Source organism: Synchiropus splendidus, chromosome 17 (assembly GCF_027744825.2).
Source record: "Synchiropus splendidus isolate RoL2022-P1 chromosome 17, RoL_Sspl_1.0, whole genome shotgun sequence".
In the NCBI taxonomy this organism is placed as follows: domain Eukaryota; kingdom Metazoa; phylum Chordata; class Actinopteri; order Syngnathiformes; family Callionymidae; genus Synchiropus; species Synchiropus splendidus.
Genome location: NC_071350.1, coordinates 16,101,910 through 16,125,187, shown reverse-complemented (window position 1 = coordinate 16,125,187; position 23,278 = coordinate 16,101,910). Strand labels below are relative to the sequence as shown.

Here is a 23,278-nt window from a genome sequence, read left to right as displayed (position 1 = left end):
TTTTTCCAAAAACCCCATCTGATCCAATTTTGCAGCTCAAAATATCAATATCAAAATCAATGAATTTCACATTGCCTGACACTCACGTATTCTTGATTTACATTTTTGCCATGTTGCACTTTTATTATGCCGTAAAAAGCTTTACATTTTTATAAAGCCGCTACTGTTTTCAGTAGCAAGAAGGTCATATCCATAAACATTATTCACAACTCTTTGAGTGACAAATCGGTATTGACCAAACCTCAAGGCGGGAGTAAGCAGTATCCCTACTACATTCAGAAGTAACTGAGTTACCATCGACCGGAAGACCAGGAGCTTAAAGGAGTGAAGCAGATTGACTGAACTGCAAAGGGATTTTCAACACATTCTGACTATATCTTCAGAACTATAATGGTATATCATAAATGATGGACTCACAACTCTCGATTTCCAGTGTGCAGTTCTGCTCGTCCAGTGGATATCGCCTGAGGTCCATCATGCAAGCTGCGGTCGTAGTGATTCTGGAACAGAACAACGCACTTGATTTGATGATGGAAGCAGAATAAAGTTCAGTTCAGTTCAGTAGTCAGATATTAAAAGGGAATTACAACACACTCATGAATTTGTCATCGAACCCTATTCTATGTCATAGTTATTACAGAGTGTAAAACCATATCAGTCAGAAAACAAAATATTCCAATTGCATTGACAAGCATTTATTGGACAGAGAAGGAGGTGGAGAAGAGAGTGCAGGCAGGGTGGGGGCGACACTGGCGGCAAGCTGTATAGGACAAAAGTAGTCACTGCCAGGGTGATCGGTTTGGAGAGTGCAGAGTTAGTGGTGAGTTATGTGGGCGAGCTGACAACCTGGGCAGGAGAGAGAGTTGGAAGAGAAAGGAAACCAGTGATGTTCATGAACGGGAGGATGGAGAATGTGTGTGACACCCGACAACAAATGCATCACGCCAAGTTTTCACTTCCCCCGAGCCACGGAGCCTGTGTAAATCATAAAACTATGAAAGGCAAGTGTGTGATTCTCAGGATTTACAAGTTAAGATCCATTATCTGAGTCGCCGCACTCACACAGCAATTGTTGCCACAAACATTCCAGGTCAGGTGTAGGAGAGTGGCTCCCCAAATGATGCTGAAACTGGGACATGCAGATTTGTTTTGGGACTGTAATCCCCATATGAGTTCCTGCTTACACCCACTCTACCTCTGCAAAAGCCGCACAGTTTCCGAATTCACCTCCAGGCTTTCACTCTTTGAGCGACAGCTAGGGCTCCAAGTTGTGCAACGAAAATCCCATCTTGCCTCAAGTCCGCCTTAAGGCCCATTTATGCTCCCTTTACTTAGGAAATTGTACCCATCTGTTTCAAATGTTACCCTCACTGATCACGCGGTTCCATCTGTTCTTTACGTTGGCATTGTTGTTCACCAATATATCCACCAGGGGGAGCAGCCCAGAGTCAAAAGTTTGCATTGCTCCCCCTGGTAGATAGGGGGACAAACTCCAAAGCCAACATGGCGACTGTGATGACATACCTCTTGCACAAAAGAGGAAAACGTAAAAAAAAAAGTAGGAGGTGGTGGTCGATGAGGCTGTTAAATATATCGCGACTGTAGGACAGAGAATTTCTGCGATTGTTACGTCATCGTCATGACTCATTAGAGCTACGTATCGGGTAGTAACAGCAACACTGCTGATGGTGCTGCTCCGTTTGGTCCGTGTAGATATACGGACGAAGTGAACGCAGAGCACGGACAGAAGGATCCGTCCATATATGGATCGGTACGTAACATTGAGCATAAATGGGTCTTTATGCGTTTTTTAACGTTTTGTAAAAAAAAAAAAAGTTCAAGTCGTGAGTCTGCGACGTCTGCGAAGATTTGACTGACTCAAGACTTGACTCAATCAGAACAGCAGAGGTTAAAGGGAAGCTTGATAGGGCAGTAATAGATCTGCCATTATGGATGGTTAAGAGACTCTGGAGTCAGAGGTTGTCTGGAAAGGGCAAGCACCAAAATGAGTCTATCAGAGGGACTGTCTTTCTTTCATCCCAACTAATAAAGAGGCAAAGCAAATGGTTCATCCACATGTAAAAAGCCAAATTTGTTTGCAATCATTCGTCGGCCATCGACACAGCAATACTAGCCGTTCCCTTCACTCACAAACAAAATGAAGACTGATCACAGATGAGAACAAAAACTGAATGTGAGTGAGCTGATAAGGCTTCACTGTCCATCAGACCCGGGGACGGAGACACGAGGCGAAGCTGTGAGTAATCGCCTGCCTGGCTTGGTGCGTGAGATGTTGACTCCCACTCGGGGAGTCGCCACGGAGCGCCACAGTACGGCGGCTAATCGTCCAGGCACACCTGACAACACAGATAAATTTGTGCCAGAGGAGGAGCTCAGCCCGAGTCCAATTCTCTGCAGAGATAATCGCCACGTGTGTCCCCTCCTTCATCCCCCTCACTTTCCCACTATTGCCTCCCGTTTAGTCCCAAAAGTTGCGGCTATATGAGAGGCGGCAGGTGAGAAAAAAAGCGACGTCAACCACATGGTAATAGAAAACCTCAGGCCCGGTGAGTCACCCCCGCTTACTTCTCCAACCCTAAGAGGGTTAGATGGATTATTTTCATATCTTGTCCCCTTGTCTTTGTCAGCATTTATTTCTTTGGGATGAATTTGCTGCTGGTGGCCAAGTGTTTAACCAAGGAGTAAATTGCCGGTTGCTTCCTGGAAACGCCGGGAGGGAGTTGGTGATGCAGAACGGAGAGAGAGATTGGGAAGGAAAGGTAAAGGTTACGGATATTTGTGCCATTTGTATGCAGGTGTGTGTCTGCCACGCTGGTGTCACATAAAGGGGGAAAGCTTGGCTGTGCTCGCAGCTGTCCGACTCGCCATGTACCCTCACGTACTTCCCCACTTGTCTCATCCATTAAATGATGCGCAGCAGCATCTCCCGCTCAATCTTTCCGCGGGCCTCGGTTGCTTGGTTACTGCCGCAGGACGCAGCCAGCCGCACCGACTGAGGCCCATATGTTTCATCACCAGCCCTCCATATTTACCCGACTGAGCTGGATGGATGAGACTTGCAAGGTCAAGTCAGAATCGGAGAGTCTTTTAAGGATCGCAGGAGTCAGCGACGGATCAGAGTTGATACGCCTGAATGTGACTGTGAAACACAGGTGGATGGGTTGTTTTAAAAATTATGTATTTTAAATATCCCATATTCTCAATATGCTTTAAACTCAGTATATCCTGGACAGTGGGTGGAAAGTTCTGTTGAGTCGGAAGTTCAGCAACCAAAAAAACTACTTGGCACCACAGTCATTTATTGACATGTTGTTCTACAGTTTTATGCAGCTATGTTTCTGTGTTTTTGCAAAAGTGCCACCAACCTAGCGCAGCAATATCTCGTTGTAATTGACGGCTACAAATCTCTCAAAAGACTCCCGGATCTCGAAGGTAAATTTCCCATGATCACCATTTCCTGAAAACTTTATAGAAATCTGTTGCAAACTTAACTTAAATTTAGGTTATTTTGTAAAGAGGAAGACAGACAGTGACATGCTGCAACCTTCTTGCCGATGGTACTTGATAGTTATGATTGAACTGTTTACAAATATAATTATAAATAACTGTATAAATAACCAAGAAAAATTTACTTTCATTCAGCATTAACTTTCATTTGAATTTGGAACTTAACTATTTTGTAGGTCATTTAATTTCTCTTTTTCTTCTTTTCTTTTTAAATGAAAGTATTTTCATGAACAATGCCTGTTCTCTCAGTATTTTTTTTTTGCCCCATAATAAATAAAATATCATGAAAAAAATACTTCAAAATGTTTAATTCATAGCGCTTATGCCAAAATATTCACATATAATATTCATTTAACAAAATATAAGAATGACATTCGAGCATGAAATGCTCATAATACTTTTTCCTATTTTCTTAAAAAATAATAAAAACAAATAATACCGAAAAAAATATTGTGATTTTGATGAAAAGGTCCTTTAATTACCATGTTTTCTTCACAGTTCTTATGCCAAAATCTCATTAATCAATTATTGATCATATTAAATTAGTAAAAAAAAGACTGTAAAAATGCTTATAACACTTCCCAATACTTCCCATATTTTTTTTCAAATATTCAGCGACAAAGTTAATGCAATTCTTTTTTTACTATGACAGTATTTGATATAACCCCTGCGGAACTTTAAAAGGTTCCGTTATTTGCATTTGTCTCATGTAATATTCAAACATACATCTGCACTTAATTCTATTTTGTTTTCTGAAAATATGTTAACAATGTACCGGTATTATTTTTATTTCACAACTGGAGGAGATGCATGTTTTGTCACCCCACCGTTCAAGCAATAAAACCATTGACTGAAAAAAAGATCCAGTGCTCTAGTAACACAGTTTTTAGAAGTCGACTCCCTGGGAAATCAGCACACGCAATGAGGAGGCGCTGATAAGCCGTATCCGCCTGCGTTGCATGAGGACCAGTGCGCTGGCTGAGACTCGCCAGCTCGCATGACCCAATTCTGGGTTTGTAAATATCTGGTCATCCTACTTAAGGGTATTGAGTGTCAAGGGTGATGGATTGCTTCTCCCAGTTTCAGTCTAATCCCTCTTCATCCAAAGTAATATTTGTCCCGACTGTGCGTCGCAAGAACACGAAAACTGACTGTCAGTGGCCACGTGACTCCCACTGGAGTCGCAGACCTCCGGGAGGAGAGAGAAAGTGTAGATTTAAGTGATTTAAGTTCCGCAAAATCCACTTGTGACTGTCTCTGTTCTTCCATTGATAAAGAGTTATTCAGTTTTATAGACAGTTGGGACCAAGTCATGTGCACTGATGGAAGGCCGTACAGTAACGTGATCTACAGTTGAACTCGAGCAGACATGTTTCTTGCTCACTGTGGTCTTAAAGTTTTAGCCATTGCGAGTGCAAACCTCCGTCTCTCGAACCCTAACCTCCGACTTCACTCCTCCCCATTTCTTTTTGGCTCCATCTCCAGCCATCTGTCTTTTCACATGTTGCTCAAGCTCCTGGTCTCTCACCTTCACTCCCATCTTTTCCTTGCTCATGCTTGTCCTCGCTGAATCTCTTTCTTGCTCTCTTCTTCTTCTCAGTCTCTTTTTCCTTGCCCCATCTTTTTCTCAATCTCTCCGGCTCGTCCTCTTTCTCAGTGGCTCTCTCTCTTTCTCTTCTTGACATGTCTTGCTTGCTCTTTTCCACTTTTTCCTCACTCACGCTTCTTCGTTCTCTCACTCATTCGCCCTCTCTCTTCGCTCTCTATCTCTCAGAGTCAGTGATCACTGCCTGTCAATCCGTCACTCGCCCCCCCTCCCTCTCTAGAGCCGCCTGTCTTCAACCCATCAACCTGCTCTTGCTGCTCGATTTTAGGTCTACTTCATGTACTCGCCTCAAGGGCCTCATGAAGACGCGAAGACGTCGAGGTGTTTCATTTTCCGTAACTGCCATCGTCTTGGTGAAGTCGCAGTATCACAAAAAGAATTAAGCATTAAATATTAAACCCACAATATTGAACTGTAAATGCCAGAACCAGTTCTTTATAATGAGATATATTTTTTTTTCTTTTTTCAAATACTGTAGCCGAGACTGAATGGTGCGGGCTAAAGAGAGCAATTATAGCTGCCCTCCACCCGACCCCCTCCCCGCATCCAATATCCGAACTCCTCTGTGGTTGCTGCCATAACAGCCGTTACGGTTCTCAATAACCCGGAAGGTTGGGCATAAGAGGCCTATTAGCAGGAATATCTGATGAGAAGATGGAATGCTGAAGTGCGGCATCATCACTATTGGAAGTTGTAGCTGTGTGGTCAAGTGTGTAATCGCTGTTGGACATGGTACCTGAGCTATGGACGACTTTATGATCTGTTATCTCAGCAGCAATAACCAACCAAGAACTCCAGGTCTGCAACACCCATCGATGCGACGTCAGAAACTTAGGGGCTTTTCACACTGCAGGTTCTGACTTGGATGGCCTGAGTCCGATTCGCCCCCTGCTGTGCAGCCTCGCTCGTCTGCCCCTCAGGTGATGCCCCTTTATTCCCCCTCAGCTGGCGGCGCTCTGCGCAAAATAGCTGGTTTGTGACCCACGACGAAGCACGTCTCAAGGAAGTCGTCATGAGTCACGCGACAACCACCTTATACCTCGGTCACTTCCTAACATTACGAGTCATCGCCACCTCAGATATGAACTGACGACAGAGTTCCGCCTCAGCTGGAACAGAACGTGGCGTTTCACAGCCAAAACTAAACATGAAAGAGTGTTGTCATGTTTATTTTACAAGGAAATAGCGAAAACAAGCTGTGTAAACAAGTGTTCTGGCAGTTTGAGAAGTTGTTTTTGAACGATGTTGTCTGGCAGGCAGCGATCAGACCCTTTACTGCCTGGCATCTATCGTGTGTGTGTGGAGTTGCGTTGTACATGTAGTTTCCGGCATCTAGCACCGAGTTGTCTGAGGCGAGAGGCTCACCAGACACCCAAGACAAAGTGCAGCTCTCCATGTCCACGGCCAAAACCCGACTCGATTGCGTTCACATCTCGGACTTCTGAGCCAAAAGTGAGTTGAGACAGAACGTGCAGCGTGAAAGCGTCCTTTCTAAACTTCAGGCGGAAGTGTGAAAACAGGAGCAAGTATGAGAGGGTGGTGGTTTGAGGACAGTGACAGGGTGGTGAAAGTAGCCTTGCATCTGAGACAGATCTTCTTGTTTGTTCCAGGTAAAGCAGGAGTCGCCACAGATGATGATGTTTGCAAATGATATAGTGATTTGTCATGAGAGGACAGCAGAGGAATGAAAGGTCAGAGCGCAGCCGGGGGAAGGTCATCAGATTACCGAGGGTATGTGAGTGCAAATGTGTGCTCAAAGAGATTATAATCTGGACTCATCTCACCTCAGACCGTACAGTACCGTGCCGTCCGGATGCAGTCGGATCATTCGGTTTTTCACCGTGACACCATGGACGAATGATTTCTTGTCGTTGAGGAAGTAGGTGTCAGGCACCCACAGCTGGTCTGCCACGCGGTTATCTAGGGTCAGGTTGAGGGGGATCTCGGAATAGGACAGCCGCTTGTCCCGCCAGGCCTGCTGGAAGTACATGGTCAAGGTGTAGTCCTGCGAGTTCGCCGGGAGGTGAGGGGAAAAGGGAGAAGAAAAAAAAAGAGTCAAAGCCATTCACCTGCACTGTAGTACACCGCACTGCCGTCTCTCAGATTAGAACTTGAATATTGGATGGAGTTCACATGAAAGCAAATGGAACAGTGGAAGTACAGACCAAAGGAGCTCACAGCACAAAGTGCGAGGAATTTCCTCCTTTTGAAAATAACATGAGGCTTAGATGAAGAGTGTGAATGTACGTGTCACTGAGGATGTGTCAGGAGCGGAGGGAAGAAGTACAGCTTTGGAGCTGGAGCTAACACGTTGTGGCCTGTAAATAATGAAAAATACTTCAATGTGGTCAATGTATATCTTAACTTGAGCTTTGAGCTCCAACAACTTTTATTCATACTGGAAGTGATAACCCCTAAAATCGGTTGTGGTGAGGTTGCTTTAGTTCTCAGTATGACTTCAGAGGTCGGACTACAGTTTGTTCTTCTGTTGGTACAGGTTGGTTGTTTATTTCCAATTTTATTTTGGCGGAGTCTGGTCTTCCTGTGTAGCGCTCACATCCCTTCATTGACTGCACTTGGGTTTCGCTTTGTTTTCCCTTCATCTTCACCTCAGCTCCTGTGTTCCAGTGTTCAGAGACTTCCAGTCTCAAGTTTCAAGTCAAGTCAAGTCAAGTCTCCACAAGTCAACTAACAGTCTGCTTAAGTCCCATCTTGTCTAGTTAAGTCTCATCTTGCCCCGTCAGGTCAAGTCTCCAACAGTCTGGTCGAATCCTGTCTCCTCTCGTCAAGTCTCTGTCTCGACTTACCCCGACAAGTCAAGTCTCCACATCAAGTCAAGTCATTGTCTCTCCATGGTAAGCCAAGAGATGTCTTGCCACAACTTGTCTGGTCATCGTGTAGAAACTTTAGAAACAATTTGGTCAAGTCCTGTCAAGTCAAGTCCGTCTTCTTGTCAAGTTAGTCACGTTAACATGTCAGGTTTAGTGTGGATGAGTCCCAGCTCGTCTGGACAAGTCAAGTCTCTACATCAAGTCAAGTCATTGTCTCTCCATGGTAAGCAAAGACATGTCTTGCCACAGCTGGTCTAGTCATCGTCTAGAAACTTTAGAAACAATTTGGTCAAGTCCTGTCAAGTCAAGTCCATCTTCTTGTCAAGTTAGTCACGTTAACATGTCAAGTTTAGTGTGGTTGAGTCCCATCTCGCCTAGACAATTCAAGTCTCCACATCAAGTCAAGTCAAGTCTCTTGTCAGGGTCAAGTTCTGTCTTGTTCGGTTTTGGTTAAATTCCAATGGAACCTAAACCTCATGACAAAACTTTGACTAACAGTGGAAGCAACAGATTTTCCTTAACTCGACTGTGACTTGGTGGTGGAGCTGCAGTAAACTAAGAAAACAGAAGCCATGCGGTTCATATTAAATGGCCCCCTTTCGTTGCAAGGAACATGGGTGAGTGCTATAAGCAGCAAGCTACGTGCCTTGCTCCTGTTAAAACCGTCCAATACTTCCAAAATTCCGACTGATTCTTGCGAATCTGTGAGCATGAGCTCGACTGGCCACTGAACCGATTGGGTCTAACCAATGGAGACCACCAATTGGGGTCTGCAAAATATGACCTTGCGACAGCCATGACAAAATATGACCGGCATTTTCTTTTTAAGATGTAGATTTCCTGAGGTGAACAGGAAACCGTTCCAGCCAGAAACCACGAGTCTTCTGCAGCATTCAACTTCCTGTGTGGGAAAACTGCGATTCAAGCTTCGAAGCATGACGGTTACTGACACGGCGCCCGCTGCGCGCTTCAAGATAGTATCATTAAAATTCTGAATTGCTGCAGCACATAGAGTGACTCTATCATTAATTCAACAAATGGAATAAGTTCCCTTGTTGTAAATCTAGGACACCATGAACCAGTTCAAGCTCATTTCAGCTGACGGAAGTGCGGCACCTCCCCATCATCCTTGGAAGAATACGAAGTGAAACAAAGTTGCTGTCTCGAGAACTTACTCCGCGGTGAGTGGCACATCCACGTCCTGCCAAAGAGGCTGAACGTGCATTTTTGAAGACTCCTGCAGGCTACGGCTCTGACATCCCGCAGCAGCTTGGGGATTCAGTCGCTGGAATATCAGGGAAACAAGGTCACGACTCCTCAATGAAGTTCTTGATTGACTTAGATGGGCTTTTTGTCATTTTGGGCTGGAGCTTGTTTTGCTCTGGGCTGCCGGGATGAGTTTGAGAAGTTAATTTTTCATATTATCTTGACAATTTCGCCTTCAGCACGGCAATTAAGCTTGAAATAAAATTGGGTCTCAGAGAAAGACGTGGGACTGGGATGACTGAACATCCGAGGAGGGAAAAAAAAGCTTCCCGCTCTGTTGCAGCATCTCATTCTTCCCTCCATGTGCGGCTTCTGCAACACTTCCATCCCCGGTTGATGGTTACGTAACGGCTCACATTATGCTCTTCCTGGTGCAAACAACTGCACGTGTGGCTGGAGACATGCTGCTTGCCATCCTATTTTTAATACACCATCATCTATAGACCATCAAACGCAAGGATTTACAGTGAAGTGTCAAGCAGCTTTGAGACGCCAGCATTCCCATTTCTCACACTCGCAAACACTCTGGCTTTTTCTGCTATTTGCATGCTATAAATAATAAAGATATTGGACAGCAAAATGATATCAAAATGGAGGTTTCTTCAAAAGGCTTTGGGTCTTTGTATGAAATCCTCGAGGAGCAGAATGATTTGTTTCTTATAATAATGTTCCTTGGTGGAGTCCACTTGGACTTCTTCATGACCACCCAAAGGATCATGGGATAGATGATGGTCTGCCCTGGAAAAACACCCACAATGTGATCAAATGTGCTTCTGAAAGGCTGCTACAAAGGCTTCAGTCGACTTTTTAAGATGGTCACCACATTTCTTTCAGTACAGTGGTACCTCGGTTCTCGACCACAGTCCGTTCCAGACGGTCGTTCGAGAAGCAAATAGTTTGAAATCTGAATGGATTTTTCCCATTACAATGAATTATTAAAAGAACTAATGCGTTCCAAGCCTTAAAATAGTCTTTTGTAGGAGTAAATGTCGAGTGTCTGCTGCAGGTGGCTGTTCCTCTATGTGTGTGGCCGCTGCATGTGGGAGGGGTTGCCGAGTGAGTGAGGTCTCTCCAGAAGTGAAGAGGTGCCCGGTGCGTGTCCAGCTCTGAATGTGCGCTTCTGTGCAGTTTGGCTGTGACAAAGTCATAAACCAAGTCAGGCTCTGTCCCAGACTCGCCTCATCCCTGTCCCAGCTCCAGCCCACAACAGGACATCAAACCCTGGAGTGAGCGCTCCAGCACCTCCCCTGTGACACTCTACCACGGTCCAGTGTGGAGACAGGAAAGGTTTTACACCTCAATATGAAGAAAAAACAGTCAGTCAATGGAGCTAACGGGACACGTCTGTATACAGAGGCTGTGTTATACACAATAACAATGCGCGTCGTGGGTCAGATGATCGGTCCGCGCACGTTTTTTCAGGGGCGTTCGAGTTCTAGATTTTCGTTCGAAATCCAAACCAAAAAAATCTAGAAATTTTTGTTCGAATTCCGAGACGTTTGAAAACTGGGGCACCGGTTTACTTGAGTAGGATACCAAAGCGACTTCAAAACGCCACTAAAATTACATTACAAAGAAGGTTGATCTGTTTGGGAGCTAAAGGCGAAGGAGAAAAAAGAGGTTGAATTGTAGCCCTTTATCTACTGCGGCAGTATGTTACTGTAAAAGGGTCCATCAGATCCTTCAGGTGAGGTGTGAATGCCAGCAACCTTGGCACAGACTCGCTTTCATTCTAAAGCCTGACATGTTTTGTGTCTACTCTCATGTTGCAGCCCAACAGTTTATCACACATGATCTAAATACAACTTGATAAAATACACATTTTTCATGTATTGGATGTGAAGCTCCTATTGCGAGAGAAGATTACGGTTGAAAAAAAGTCTGTCCCTTTTAATCGATTTATCATCTGCGGAGGAGACTTGCTTTATAGTCGCCGGCTACTGCAACACAACAAACATGTCACCTACAATAGTTCTGCAGTTTACGACTCCTGGCTTGGACCCATGTGAGACCAAAAATCTGAGCGTTCACTTTGCTATTTGTCTGAAGATTCTTGGGTCTGAATCCAGTTCAAAATGGAGACCACAGAATCCTGACCAAAACCTCGGACCCAAACCTTCACTCAGGCACCCCGCGGGGCGGGACTTGCAAGCTGGACTTCCATGTAACTTCCACAGAGATGTATCACGTAGTTGTAGCCTGATGTTGCACTAAGATTAATTTTCTTGCATCAAAAAAACGAATCTTCAACAAGTTCTCTTTCATCATGAGTTTTCTTGTTCACAACAAAAAACCTCTCATCCTACGCAAAACCGACACAGAATGAAGGGTCGTGACAACCAGGGTTTTATCTAAAATAGCTCATTTTCGACAGAAGATTTCCCCCATGTGCGTAGGAAACTACCTCCCGTGTCACATTGTGTTCCAGCATTACTGTCAGTTTCCATTGTCATCCTCAGAGGCGCCATTATTACAGGCCTATCTCGGGATTGTTTGCTTTGTGGGACGGACTCTGTGAAGCGTTGTGACTCCTTTTGCTGAGAACATAAAGCTCTTCTCTCAGACAGCGACGTACAGTAGCGCCTCGTTTTTTCTCCCCAGCAGGAGGAGGGTGTAAATCACCAGAATAACTGCAGCGGCTGTGCTCATGTAAGTGCAAGAGGAGGCTGTCATAACAGCCGTCATAATGAGCATCACTACATAAACTATGCAGAAGCGCCAGTGGGAAATGAAACAGCGGAGACGACGCGTGATGCGGGAAGCAAACGTCAACTGCCGTGGCTCCAAGTCGAACAGAGCAGGAGGCGATCGTCATATTCCCACACTTGAAGTCAGTGCTTGTTATTTTGGCAATGTAATCCAGATTTTGATGAGGATTCGTAGAGATTATGGAGAATGATTCGGTAGGTTTGAATACACCTGCTGCAAGTTTTAAACATCAAATATGAGCCCTTGAAGTTGTGTTAACTCAAGACAATCCAGAGTCTTTTTTTCCTTTGTGATGTACATAAAGCAAATTTCTATCTAGTTTCTGATTTTATATTATCCATTTTTTCTTGTCATATTTTAATAACTGTACCTGTTTCCCATCATGTCTTTATGCGAAACCTTTGTGTTGTTAATCCTTTATTCTCAATCCTCTCCGTGCGACACAGGCAAAACATGAGAAACTGGACGCCCAGTTTTTTCAGCACGACACCCTAAATTTCCGATCATTACTGGTTCTATAGCGCACGAATCGGAGTGTCGTCGCACTGGTTTCCATGAATACGGGCTTTGTCACCGGTATTTTCACTGAATTAGATTTGCTACTTTGTTGCCATCGTGGCAGCCATATTTGTTTTCGGGTGAAATCCACATCTTGCATTTGGTTGGTCGAAAAGCGCTGTTATTGATGGGATGTCTCACGGGACGTTGACGGGGAAAAAATGCAGGCAATTTGAAACTTGAAACAGTTACAAAACTTACTGAAAACCTTTTAATATGAGGGGTATTTTACCATTTTTTAGGCTTCTTTGGTGATAAAATACAAATAGTTGCTTACAAAGCAAACGCCAGTTGAAGTTCTTGAACAAGCAGGTATAACTGATCTTGAAAATTCAAACTTAAACACTCATACAGCGGTAATTACATGTAATTACAATAGTTCCCTGGACTTGCTCCGCCCAAACACAGACCTGATAAAGCAACACAAGATAAAATATTTGCACATACTTCCCACTGATGTGTGGCGGCTAAATACGAAGCGATGTGAAGTGGCTTCGGTCTCCTACCTGAGTGCAAGTCACGCGCCTGGTGCGAAATTGATATAGACCCAAGAAACTTCCATACATTGTGCTCCAACAAGCATCCATTAGAGCGCTCTCTCTTTCTCCACAGCTCCACTGAATGTATGCTTTAGTGCGCAGAACACACGTCAGTAACTTAAAGCCCTGACACCTGGAGGATGTACGGTGAGGTGATAAAGTTCGCCCCAAGTTTGTACTCCATTAAAAGGGCATGTTTTCTGCAGCCGGGGAGATGGCGTGGGCAGACGTCCAGATGGTTCTAGGCAGTAGCTGTAGACAGCTCCTTTCCGCAGACATTTTCGCAGAATCTCCTCACATCATTGACTGTGCAGCCGCAGGGAGGCGACTGACCATCATCTCAGAATCACACAGGAGATCGATCCAGCGTTCTTTATTTAGCCGTATCACACTCATAATGACAGGTTTATTGACTTATGGGATGGAATCACAGCAACAGTTGCCTCCGAGGCTTCTCCGTCAGACGCTCAAAATGTTGCACGCGGAACCTGCAAACCAACTCATTTAGCGACACGCCACAAAGTATAGTCAATTAAAGCGTGTAAAAAAGTGACAAAGGGACGTGTGAAGGAGCGAAGGAGGTTGTGAAAAATCGGAGCGCGGCGATGTGTGATGGAGCACGGCTTCAACTGCGAGCATGGTTTATGTATCTCTCGTTCCTCGCTAACCTTGAAGTCAGTTTTCCATTTGAAAGCTGTGGAAATTGCTGGAAGGGTGGCGAGAGAGAGGGAGGGCGAGGGAGCGCGAGAGGGGGGTAAATGAAAGGCGTTGAAAAGCTCAGTGGAGCTTGATGCAAATTGCTTCTATTCTCACAGCTCTTCACTTCCAGTATCTGATTTCAGCGCCAGGAATGACCCCATCTCTGAAGCCCCCCACCCCTTCATATCGCTCTCCTCATCTACCCTATCGCTTCCCTTTTCTCCCCCCTTTCATTACCTTCTTCCTTTATCTATTGTCTCTCCTTTATTGCTTTCGAGTGTCTCTTTTATTGCCTGAGTGTTTATTCCCAATGAAAATCTAATAAATAACCGATTCAGAAATGTAGTTAAAACTTTATTTCCATGATAAAATGCAATGATTTGAACGGCATCACCTCATGAAGGTGAGTGTGGTCTGCTAATTTAAATATATTTATGTAAAATGCTTGAATAACTTCAAAGTTGTTCAACATTATTGAAGTAAAATACTACATACACGGTGCATATTAATCCGGATAACGTCCCCAGATTATCCCTGAAGTTTCTTTCTTTCCGTTTTTTTTTCACATATTAAAATTACACTCAGAATAAGCAGAGTTGGACTAGAAGAGGAAGAGTTGCCCAAAAGGAGTGGCCCAACAAACCTTAAAAAAGAAGACAAAGTTAGAAACACTACCATCTTAGACCCCTTCTAAGGTACTAACTCTACAGTTTACATTCAGTAGATGGTCAGGTGGGCGGCCTGTGACCAGGAGGTTGTTGGTTCTATCCTGGCTGTCTTCTCTTGAGATGAAGCAGTTCTACTTTAGGCTCTTCTGACCTTTCCTTCCTTGCTGGCCCCTCAAGGTGGAGCACAAAAGATGAGAATAAAATCCTGGGTAGAACCCAGCCATCCTTGTTTTCCTTCTCTTCTCCCATTGACCACCACAGACCGATCCTCACGTCTGATCCATCTCATCCCAAAACGCCCTCCACCCTTCTCCAACTCAGAGCCAAGATGCTGAACTTTGCTGATCCTCCTCCCATGTACTATTCGACTGGGGCCCATCGACCCCTCAATTCCATTTCAGTCTTTACATTTCGAGAGTCTCTTGTTTCATTGTCTTCTTGTAGCAACACGATTGTTCTCTACTGAATATCAAAGAACAGCTGATCCATCTACATCCTTTCATTTGTATTCCTGCGACTCCCTGATCCATCTGAATCTCGGAGGAGCCTCTGTCTTGGTGAGTATTCTTTACATTCTGGCAGCAGAGAGAAGGTCTGAGATCATTACGACTAAACTGAGAAAGCCTACAGGGACCTGTAAAGAGAAAATAACGTACGTGCCTTCACACGTTCCAGCAGAACCAGATTTAAATATGCATTCTGTTTAGACGCAGGCGTCACAATTGAGAAGCCTACATCGCGAAATGCTTTAAACAGATCCCGGTGCCGACCTTGACTCTGAGGTTTGAGCACACGCCCAGTCACGCCTCTCACTGTGGATGGTATTCAATCCAAGCCCTACTCCATATGTCCATATTTACTCCTCCTCCGCCGCCGACTTCAGCTGGCTTTGAAAAAGCCCTCCAACGACGAGTGGCTTTCAATATGCCTCCCGCCTCACCAGCAGGCTGAGGCTGTCAGGGTTCTGGCTCAGAATTTCCACTGAGAGCTGATCAAAAAACATGCAGATTCACACAGGGCTGAGTGACATTTATTCCCCAGACTCCCGGAATCTGGTGAAGGCAACTTCTTCCAGTTGAACATACAGCGCTCCAGCTCTCACAGCTGGTGCGCTGTATGTTCTAAATCTGCTCTGCAGCTTCGGCTTGTTACCGAGCCAGTAACGGTGACATGGGAATACACTGGAGTGTGTGTGTGTGTGAGAGGGTGTGTGTATTCAAGTTTAATACAAAACACACGAATCATGTAGCTCTGTACAGAAAAGAACGTAGCAACTACCTGACTTATCAACAGACTGTCATACAGAGTTCAGTGTCTCATATATATTATTTCTTTAATCTTATCAGTCTATTTTCAACACTTGAGATTTAAATAGTGACCGAGGTCTCTACGTTGCCCTTTTGCAAGTAAAATAGTGTCGAAATATTTGCTTATTTTTGCCTTCCATGATGCCAAAACTACAGATGATACAACTGTAGCGGAACTATCTGATGTCACTTTCACAAATGAGCAACGGCTCACAAATACATTTCCATTGGCAAAAACAGGCTTCGAAATAGACACAAAAGTTTCAATTGATGGATTCAGAAAATTGATGAAATGAAGGGATGAAACCAAGAACAGCTAAATCAGAGGTGTTTGTGCTACTACTTTAGCATCAGAAATATTTTTAAAAACACCAAAATAAAGACATGAATGGGTCATGTCTTTATTTTGGTGTTTTTAAAAATATTTCTATTTATCTAGTTTAAAAAATCCAACTAACTTTTCCCCTCTGTGTCTTTATCTGTCTCTCATGATGCTCCCAAATATGGTATCGTGCCGGTCAACATGAATGTGGTGTCAGTTTCATCCACGGAAGTTCAGTGTTGAAAACAGCATTTTTCGTCTGTATGAGTGTTCTTTGGGATACTACGTCTAAAACACACATTATGTTGTGTAACACCGAGTCAACATTCTGTACATACATCAATATCACAGAACATCAGGATTTTAGCTAGGAGGGCGTCTGGGCGTCTGCAAAACATGAAAAAATAGACGCCCGATTCTTGACCGTCGCCTGGCCGCCAGATTACGTCAGTATATGGCGGCATCTGGTGGCCAAGCCACGGACGAGAATCGGGCGTCCATTTTTTCATGTTTTGCAGATGCCCAGACGCCCCCTAGCTAAAAGCCTGCACAACATCTTGTCCTCATAGTAAGCACCACGTGCCATGTTTGCCATGTTGCTGTCGACTACTGCATTGGCTTTCATGACATTATTCATGTGTACTACGTTGTTTTTAGTGATGACGGATGGACTTGAACCGACGGTCCAAAACAGCGGGGAGGAAGTTTGCTTGGAAAAAAATGACAAAAGTCTCTTCCATCAAAATTGCTATGTGTGTGTCACAACAACAGCAAAACCGTCTACAGTTGAGATCATGAATTGACATCATGTAAGCTCAAGATAAGGTCAGTCAAACGTCACAAAGCCAAGCAACTCAGTGGCAGCACTAAGTAGTGGAACAACTTTCCAATTCCAAAGTTACCGACCACTTTATCATAACTTATGAGCAGATTAGTCTATATCAGCATTACAACCTGCTGCCTGAGTTCAAAGGAGCGGTTCAACTCCTCATTTATCACCCATGATTTAAAACCAATTACACCGTGGGCAGCCAAGGTTAAAAAACAGCCAAACACCGGCAAAGTTTAATAGATTAGGTGCTCGCCTTTTACTGAGTAGAAGTAATCTCTGTAAGAGCAGTACTTTCATTAAAAAAAATGTAAAAATCACTCGCATTTTTATGCGACAAAGAGTGTTCTTTTAGTTTATGGCGTGTCGGAATTGAGATGAGGAGTTTCAGCGAAGACCAGCCCATTTGTTTTTTGTCCTTCAGCCAAGATCCTCTTACATCTCTCCTCCCGCTCTCACTACATCCCATCATTTACTTTGGCCTGGACATATACTTTCAGGAGAGCCTTCCGCTGAAGGTGAATCAAATTGAGAGGCTTTTCTTTTCTCTTTTTTTTTTTTTCCCACAGAGTTTTGCAGCTTCGCCAGTTGGCAGCCATGATGGTTTAGTGACTACATGCAATTTATTAGAGTCGATTGTGTCGAGTTTGTGTCCCGGGAGAACAGCAGAGCTGCTGTTCTGTGTTTGTGGGAGCAGGTGGAGACGGAAAGCTGGTTCCCCTGAAGTACATTTGAAGTTCATGTACTTTCAATCTCACAGGTTTTTGTTACATGAAGAGACTAGTAATTCTCAACTAGGGCTACAGCAGTGGGTTCAGTTGTGCTTTGCTTTCACTGGGTTTGTGTTGTTCAGCGTGGACGGGCGCTAAGGTGACCAACAACAAGAACCACGCCTCCATCTCACAACCATCTTGCTGACACACCTTACCCAGTCCTCTTCTTGCAACCACCTCTGCACCGAAGTGTGGTAACTCTACAGTGAAGTTCAGAAACTTAAAAACGTAAAAAAAAAAATGCTTTGGTTTATGCTTGAAAAAATGCAGAGCCACAAACGGAGCAGACAAGAACAAGTACGGTACTTCACATGTGTTTGGACGGAAAGTGAGAACATTAAGATAAAGCCAACTTTGACTCGGTTTCTGTGTACTGTAAACAGTAAGGAACAGTATAGGGGAGAGTGTTTGCGCCTGAGGCCATATAATTCTCTTCACCACCACTGCCGGACACTTTTTTAGAGCACTCACTGACCATGGTCAGCGCCCCCTGGAGGCATTATAGGGGCCAGGACCACGGACACCGAGCAGCAGGACGGTGGGGGGTGTGACCCAGGCAGGTCGGGGTCCAGCCCAGTCTGAGCCCAATAACTGTTCTGCGCCCAGGATTGAAGTCCAGAAACCAGACAGAACCAAGGACCGAGAAATGAGAGGACCTTTACAAGTCTTATTTTTGTTTCCTTTTTTAAAAAGCACTTTGCTCCTTGCCTCCTGTTTCATGTGTGAGAAAGTTTGGTCTGATCTCCTTTGGAAATGTCGGCCTTTACTGCGGTAACTGGGCATCACGAATGAACAGGGTCTCCCAAGCTCTACGCCACAACCTCTGAGTGACAACTAGATGATGAGGAACATGAACACCAGGTAGCGGGGCTCGTGCAGAGACAGTGAAACACGGATCGACTTAACAGTCTCCTTGCTGAAGGACACAGGAGCGAGCCTTCCGGGTGCACTCCCGTGTCTGCGTGTGATGTCGGAGCATTGTGATGCCTCGCAAACAAACATGTGTGACCATTCAATCATCCGATGGATTTAAAATGTCACTCCATTTAAAAGACGGCATTTCATGTTTAAAAAGCCTCGCATGCTTATAGACTGACTCACACAAGGCACGGTTGATCTCTGCTGTGCCGAACGCCGCCACTTCCCCATGGCCTTCCCTCGCACTGCTTTGACTTCACATGCATCGTCACATTGTCCCGTTGTGGCTTTGACAGAAAGGAAGGACGCTCTGAGCATTTTAGCTGTCCTCCTGGTGACTTCGGTCGCTACCACACGCTGGCCTTACCTTCCAGCTCAGCTCTTTCTTCACCACCACAAGGCAAGATCTGATCATAGATGGCCGTTTCCTTTCCTCCAAAATGAGTTTGTCTGCCATTATGATTGGGAAATATACAAGTACCCACCACTCTTTTTTCTGCGTGACATATTTATGTTGAGAATAATGTTGTGAAACAGTGCCCACTAGGTGGTTTTGAACAGCTTCTTTTGACGCAACGAATGAGCTCTGAAATAAGTAACACTGTTTCATGAAGCATCATCAGCCCTTCACTGGAATAATGGTTCACAGGAACAAGGCAGGAAGAGGAAGAGGAAGGCCTCCCAGCACTGACAGATGAAGCTTCGTGAAACGGTGAACTCATTCTAAAAGCCTAGCAGGAGGCGCTCTTGACTTAAAGGTATCATCTGAATGCTACTTCAAAAACATATAGCGGAGAGTCACCAAAGAGGCTCAGATCATGAGGCTTCATGAAGCTTCATTATGTCATGAGCACCTTCACCTCTAAGCCATGCACCTTCCTACTGCCCCCTTGTGTCCTACCATACAAAACAAAACAGCTCAGAAGTTTCCTCATCTCAGGCCGCAGTTTTCTGTTCGACTCAAACAATTTGTAATCCACTTATGAGGCATTCATGGTTGAACTTCAACACTCCCAATCACTTACCAAGCCTCCTCTGACCCACGCTGACCCTCCTCAGTATTAACACATTAGCGGTATTATTAATGCATGTGCTGTGGGCGCTGCGCTCAAGGATGCCCCCTGATGTGTACTTCTACTTCTAAAAGATTTCCGGCGCTCCTGTAAGAACTGCCTCGCTGGAGCAGAATACACAGCAAGACTTCCTGTTGAGACGGTTATTTCACGCAACAAAAATGCTTTCAAACGTCTGGTACTTTATCACAATTATCTTTGATAGGTTTGAGCGCCCCCTAGTGTACTGAAGGGCAAAGCCATGTCTTAGTACGGCTAGTGTAAGTGTTCCAATTCAAGTTGCACTTACATCTTATATGGTGTTGGCCTGCGTCTTACAGTTTGTGTGGCAGAGTTCGCAAATTCTCCTCGTGCTATCATGAGTTTCCTCTGTGCACTCTGGTTTCCTCCCACAGTCCAAAGACTGAATTGGCAGCTCTAACTTGCCCATAGTTCTGACTTGAATTGAGACACTGTGCTTTCACAGTCTGAAGTTGGGATCTCTGGAGGGTACCCCGGGTAGCTGGGGTCCTTTCTTTGGTTCTTCTCTGGGCATCTAAGTTTTGTCGCACAGTATGTAGTAGGTGGCGCCAATTTCTCTGTGCCCTTTGATGGACAGGTGACCTGCCCTGGTTGTCTCACTAGGCGTCACTAGTCGCTCGGTTCCTGAGCTACTAAATTTGTCAGTATGTATTTTGTATGAGGAGCATTATTTCTCTTTATTTTAAGTGACTTTTTCCACTAATATTAAGTCTCACAGTAGCCACATTTATTTTCATTGAACAGCTATTGAAAGTGAAAGATTCCAGAGCGGAGAACACTCTATAAATGAGGCTTCATGAAGCTTCATCATGACTCCATCTTTCCATCTCTTTCCTTCACTTGTGAGGAAGATTTCAAGACACTTTCCAGCGAGAGTCAAAAGTTCATTACGATCTAAAGAGAAGCTTAAGTCCAGCAGTTGACGCTGACTGTGGGATTGTACGGTCATGCGGTGGAAATGTTGATAAAAGGATTTGGATGCCAGCGCGACAAAAAGCAAACAAAAACTCGTGGCTATCGGAATAACATGCACCCACGCCTGCATGACCACGGGGTGAGCAAACACCACGCTGACCTGGATGATCTGAGATTAGACTCTCACACTCAGCTGGATATCCAGGTGAAACATCTGAAAATAGAAGCCACAGCTCGTGGTTACCACCGTCGACAGCTCAAGAAATGCCACGTCAGCTTTAAAGTCTCATCATGAATACGACCTGAAATTTGAGCTTCAAGGTGTGATGGTTCTAAACACCCTTTGGTTTTCGAGGGTTTGGTAGTTTTGGGTGCTGGACTGTGACTCAATCAATTTTCCAGACGGCTTGCTGTCTCAGCTGACATCACACAGGTCTGATATCATGACTGTTATTCCTAAATCCTTGACACTGAATGTGTCAGCGTTGAAGTGAAAGCCGATCTATACTTACCGGCAACACATTATGCGGATTCAGGTGTTGCTGAGGTGACACCACGATTCACACTCGTACATCACACTTATGTACAGACAATGTTTGCTCACAATTTATTTTCAAAACAGGAGTCATAATCCTTGCCATTACAGATGCAGTCTTCCTATAACTCTATGTTTAAAATGGTAACGTTGGTTTTCTCCCCGAAGTCTGGGCCTCTTCACTTTGGTTGTGGCCTCCTAGATTCAGATAAACAGTTCAAATTTTTATTTTTATTTTTATTTTTATTTTTATTTTTATTTTTATTTTTATTTTTATTTATTAGCACTTTATTTTGAAGCACTTCCCTAGTTTTAATAAATTCTATTCTGATTCTGATTCTGGTAAAACATGGTCAACAATCTGAGCGACTCATGTCCACTCAGCAAGACTGCGTTCTACATGACATGGGTCTGACCCTCAAGTGATCTGAATCTTGGTTCTCCAGGTTGGAGATGAGATCCTTCCCCTGCTGGAGGAGTTAAGTCTCAGGGTTGTGGGGGGGGTGAGCTGAGCCAAAAGACAACGCTCTTGATTTTGAGGAGGATATATCTGTCCCTAAAAGCTTGGGGTAGAGACCAAAAGAACTGGATCATCTGCAAAAAAGTTGATCGATGGAGGTCGTCTGGAGACTCAGAGGTCAGGGTGAGAGACTCAAGCCATTTGAGGTTCCGCAATATCTCCAGGAGCCTGGGCTTCCTTGCTTTGGTTGCAAGGTTTACAAAGACTGACCTACTCTTCTACACAGTAAGGTCGTAGACATAACGCACTGTAATAACACAAGGCCAGTCGCTTCAGTATTTCACTGTGAGGATGGAAATCCAACCATCCCCAAGGCAGGTAAGTGAGTCAAGCAGCCCTGACTCGCAAACAATGAGCAACGCCTCCTGAAAAGCACGGCCAGCCGATTCACCCATTTGTAACTGTGCCTACTCCCAGCGGTGCCGACGCTCCGGACCTCGGGTTGTTATCAGAGCAAGCGGGGGAAACACAAGAGCCACCAGTGCGGGAGGGCGAACGTCAACGCATCATCGGCGCGGACAGGTGTCCAGATTATTAGCCCACAATGAGCGAAGCGCGGCGCGGTAATGTGCTGTCAATTCTGCCGACAGGACGACAAGATGCTGCTGTTTCACGCTCAGACCTGCAGTTGTTGTCTGACGGCGAAGCATCCTTGCCATCATTCACTGTCTGAGGCGGCAGTGAATCAGATGCCTCACTAGTGAGCGTGTTTCACCCGGGGGAATTGATTATACGCCTTCTTTCCCCTGACATTTAGAGCCGTGCTGCTAATTGTACAATAAGCAGCATGTGGAACATTAATAATGATCTAAGTGCTTTGTTAGCCGCCCTCCCGACATGTGGGCTCGCGCGGCCCTGGTCACATTTTCGCTTTTTGTGGTTTTGTTTTGCATAAAAATGAGAAAATCGGCTGGTGGAGTCAAGCGTGCTGTGGCCACCCCTGTCAGGATAGTTAAGGATTATTTATGTATTATACCCATTCCCTTAAAAATACATTTTTCAGTTACATTGTTTTGCTTCACATTTTTTCTTATGTTCTATTATAATTCACATTAATTTTTATATGTACTGTACCATGTATTTTTATTTAACACTCCTAATGTTTTTTTTTTAATTTTCATATTTCTTAAAATAAATAAAAAAATATATTATAAATAATATTATATTATAAATAATGTGACTTCACTTGGCCTTTATTGGGGTATATTTCCTTTATTTATAGATGTAAATACAACTCAAAGTAAGCCTGTATTTTCCTGTATAAACATCACAAATTATTAAATAAATAACTAATAAATTTGTTATTTTCCCCCTAACTTTTTTCATTTAAATACTTCACCTTGCATTTCATTTTAAATTAATGTATTTTTCAACTTATTTTGTCTCCTGATTGTGCCAGTATTTTTTATATATATAGTTTTTTATATATTTATTATTATTATGATTACCATTTTTTTTTAACTTTCATTATTTAATTTTTATTTTTTCCTTAATTTATGTGTCATAACGCTGGGCACATCATTTGTCAGCTTCTGTCTTCATTTCAGTATTAATTATTTTTATTATTATTATTACTACTTTATTTATTTATATTTTATTATCTATTTATCAGAAAAACGGTTCATTTTACATCATAAAATATTTTAATATATTTGAAATAT

General features: G+C 44.0%; 1 protein-coding gene across 3 annotated transcripts in view; it reads right to left on the bottom strand.

Moving 5' to 3' along the window:
* Window positions 1-23,278, bottom strand: part of LOC128748013 (gamma-aminobutyric acid receptor subunit beta-2-like) — a 44,759-nt gene that overhangs the window by 13,579 nt on the left and 7,902 nt on the right. For all 3 annotated transcript variants that reach the window (XM_053846365.1, XM_053846366.1, XM_053846367.1), the window contains 2 exons: window positions 6,919-7,139; window positions 418-500 (listed from right to left, as the gene is read on the bottom strand). In XM_053846365.1, coding sequence (XP_053702340.1) covers window positions 418-500; window positions 6,919-7,139 — 304 coding nt within the window. The remainder of the gene's footprint in view (window positions 1-417; window positions 501-6,918; window positions 7,140-23,278) is intronic.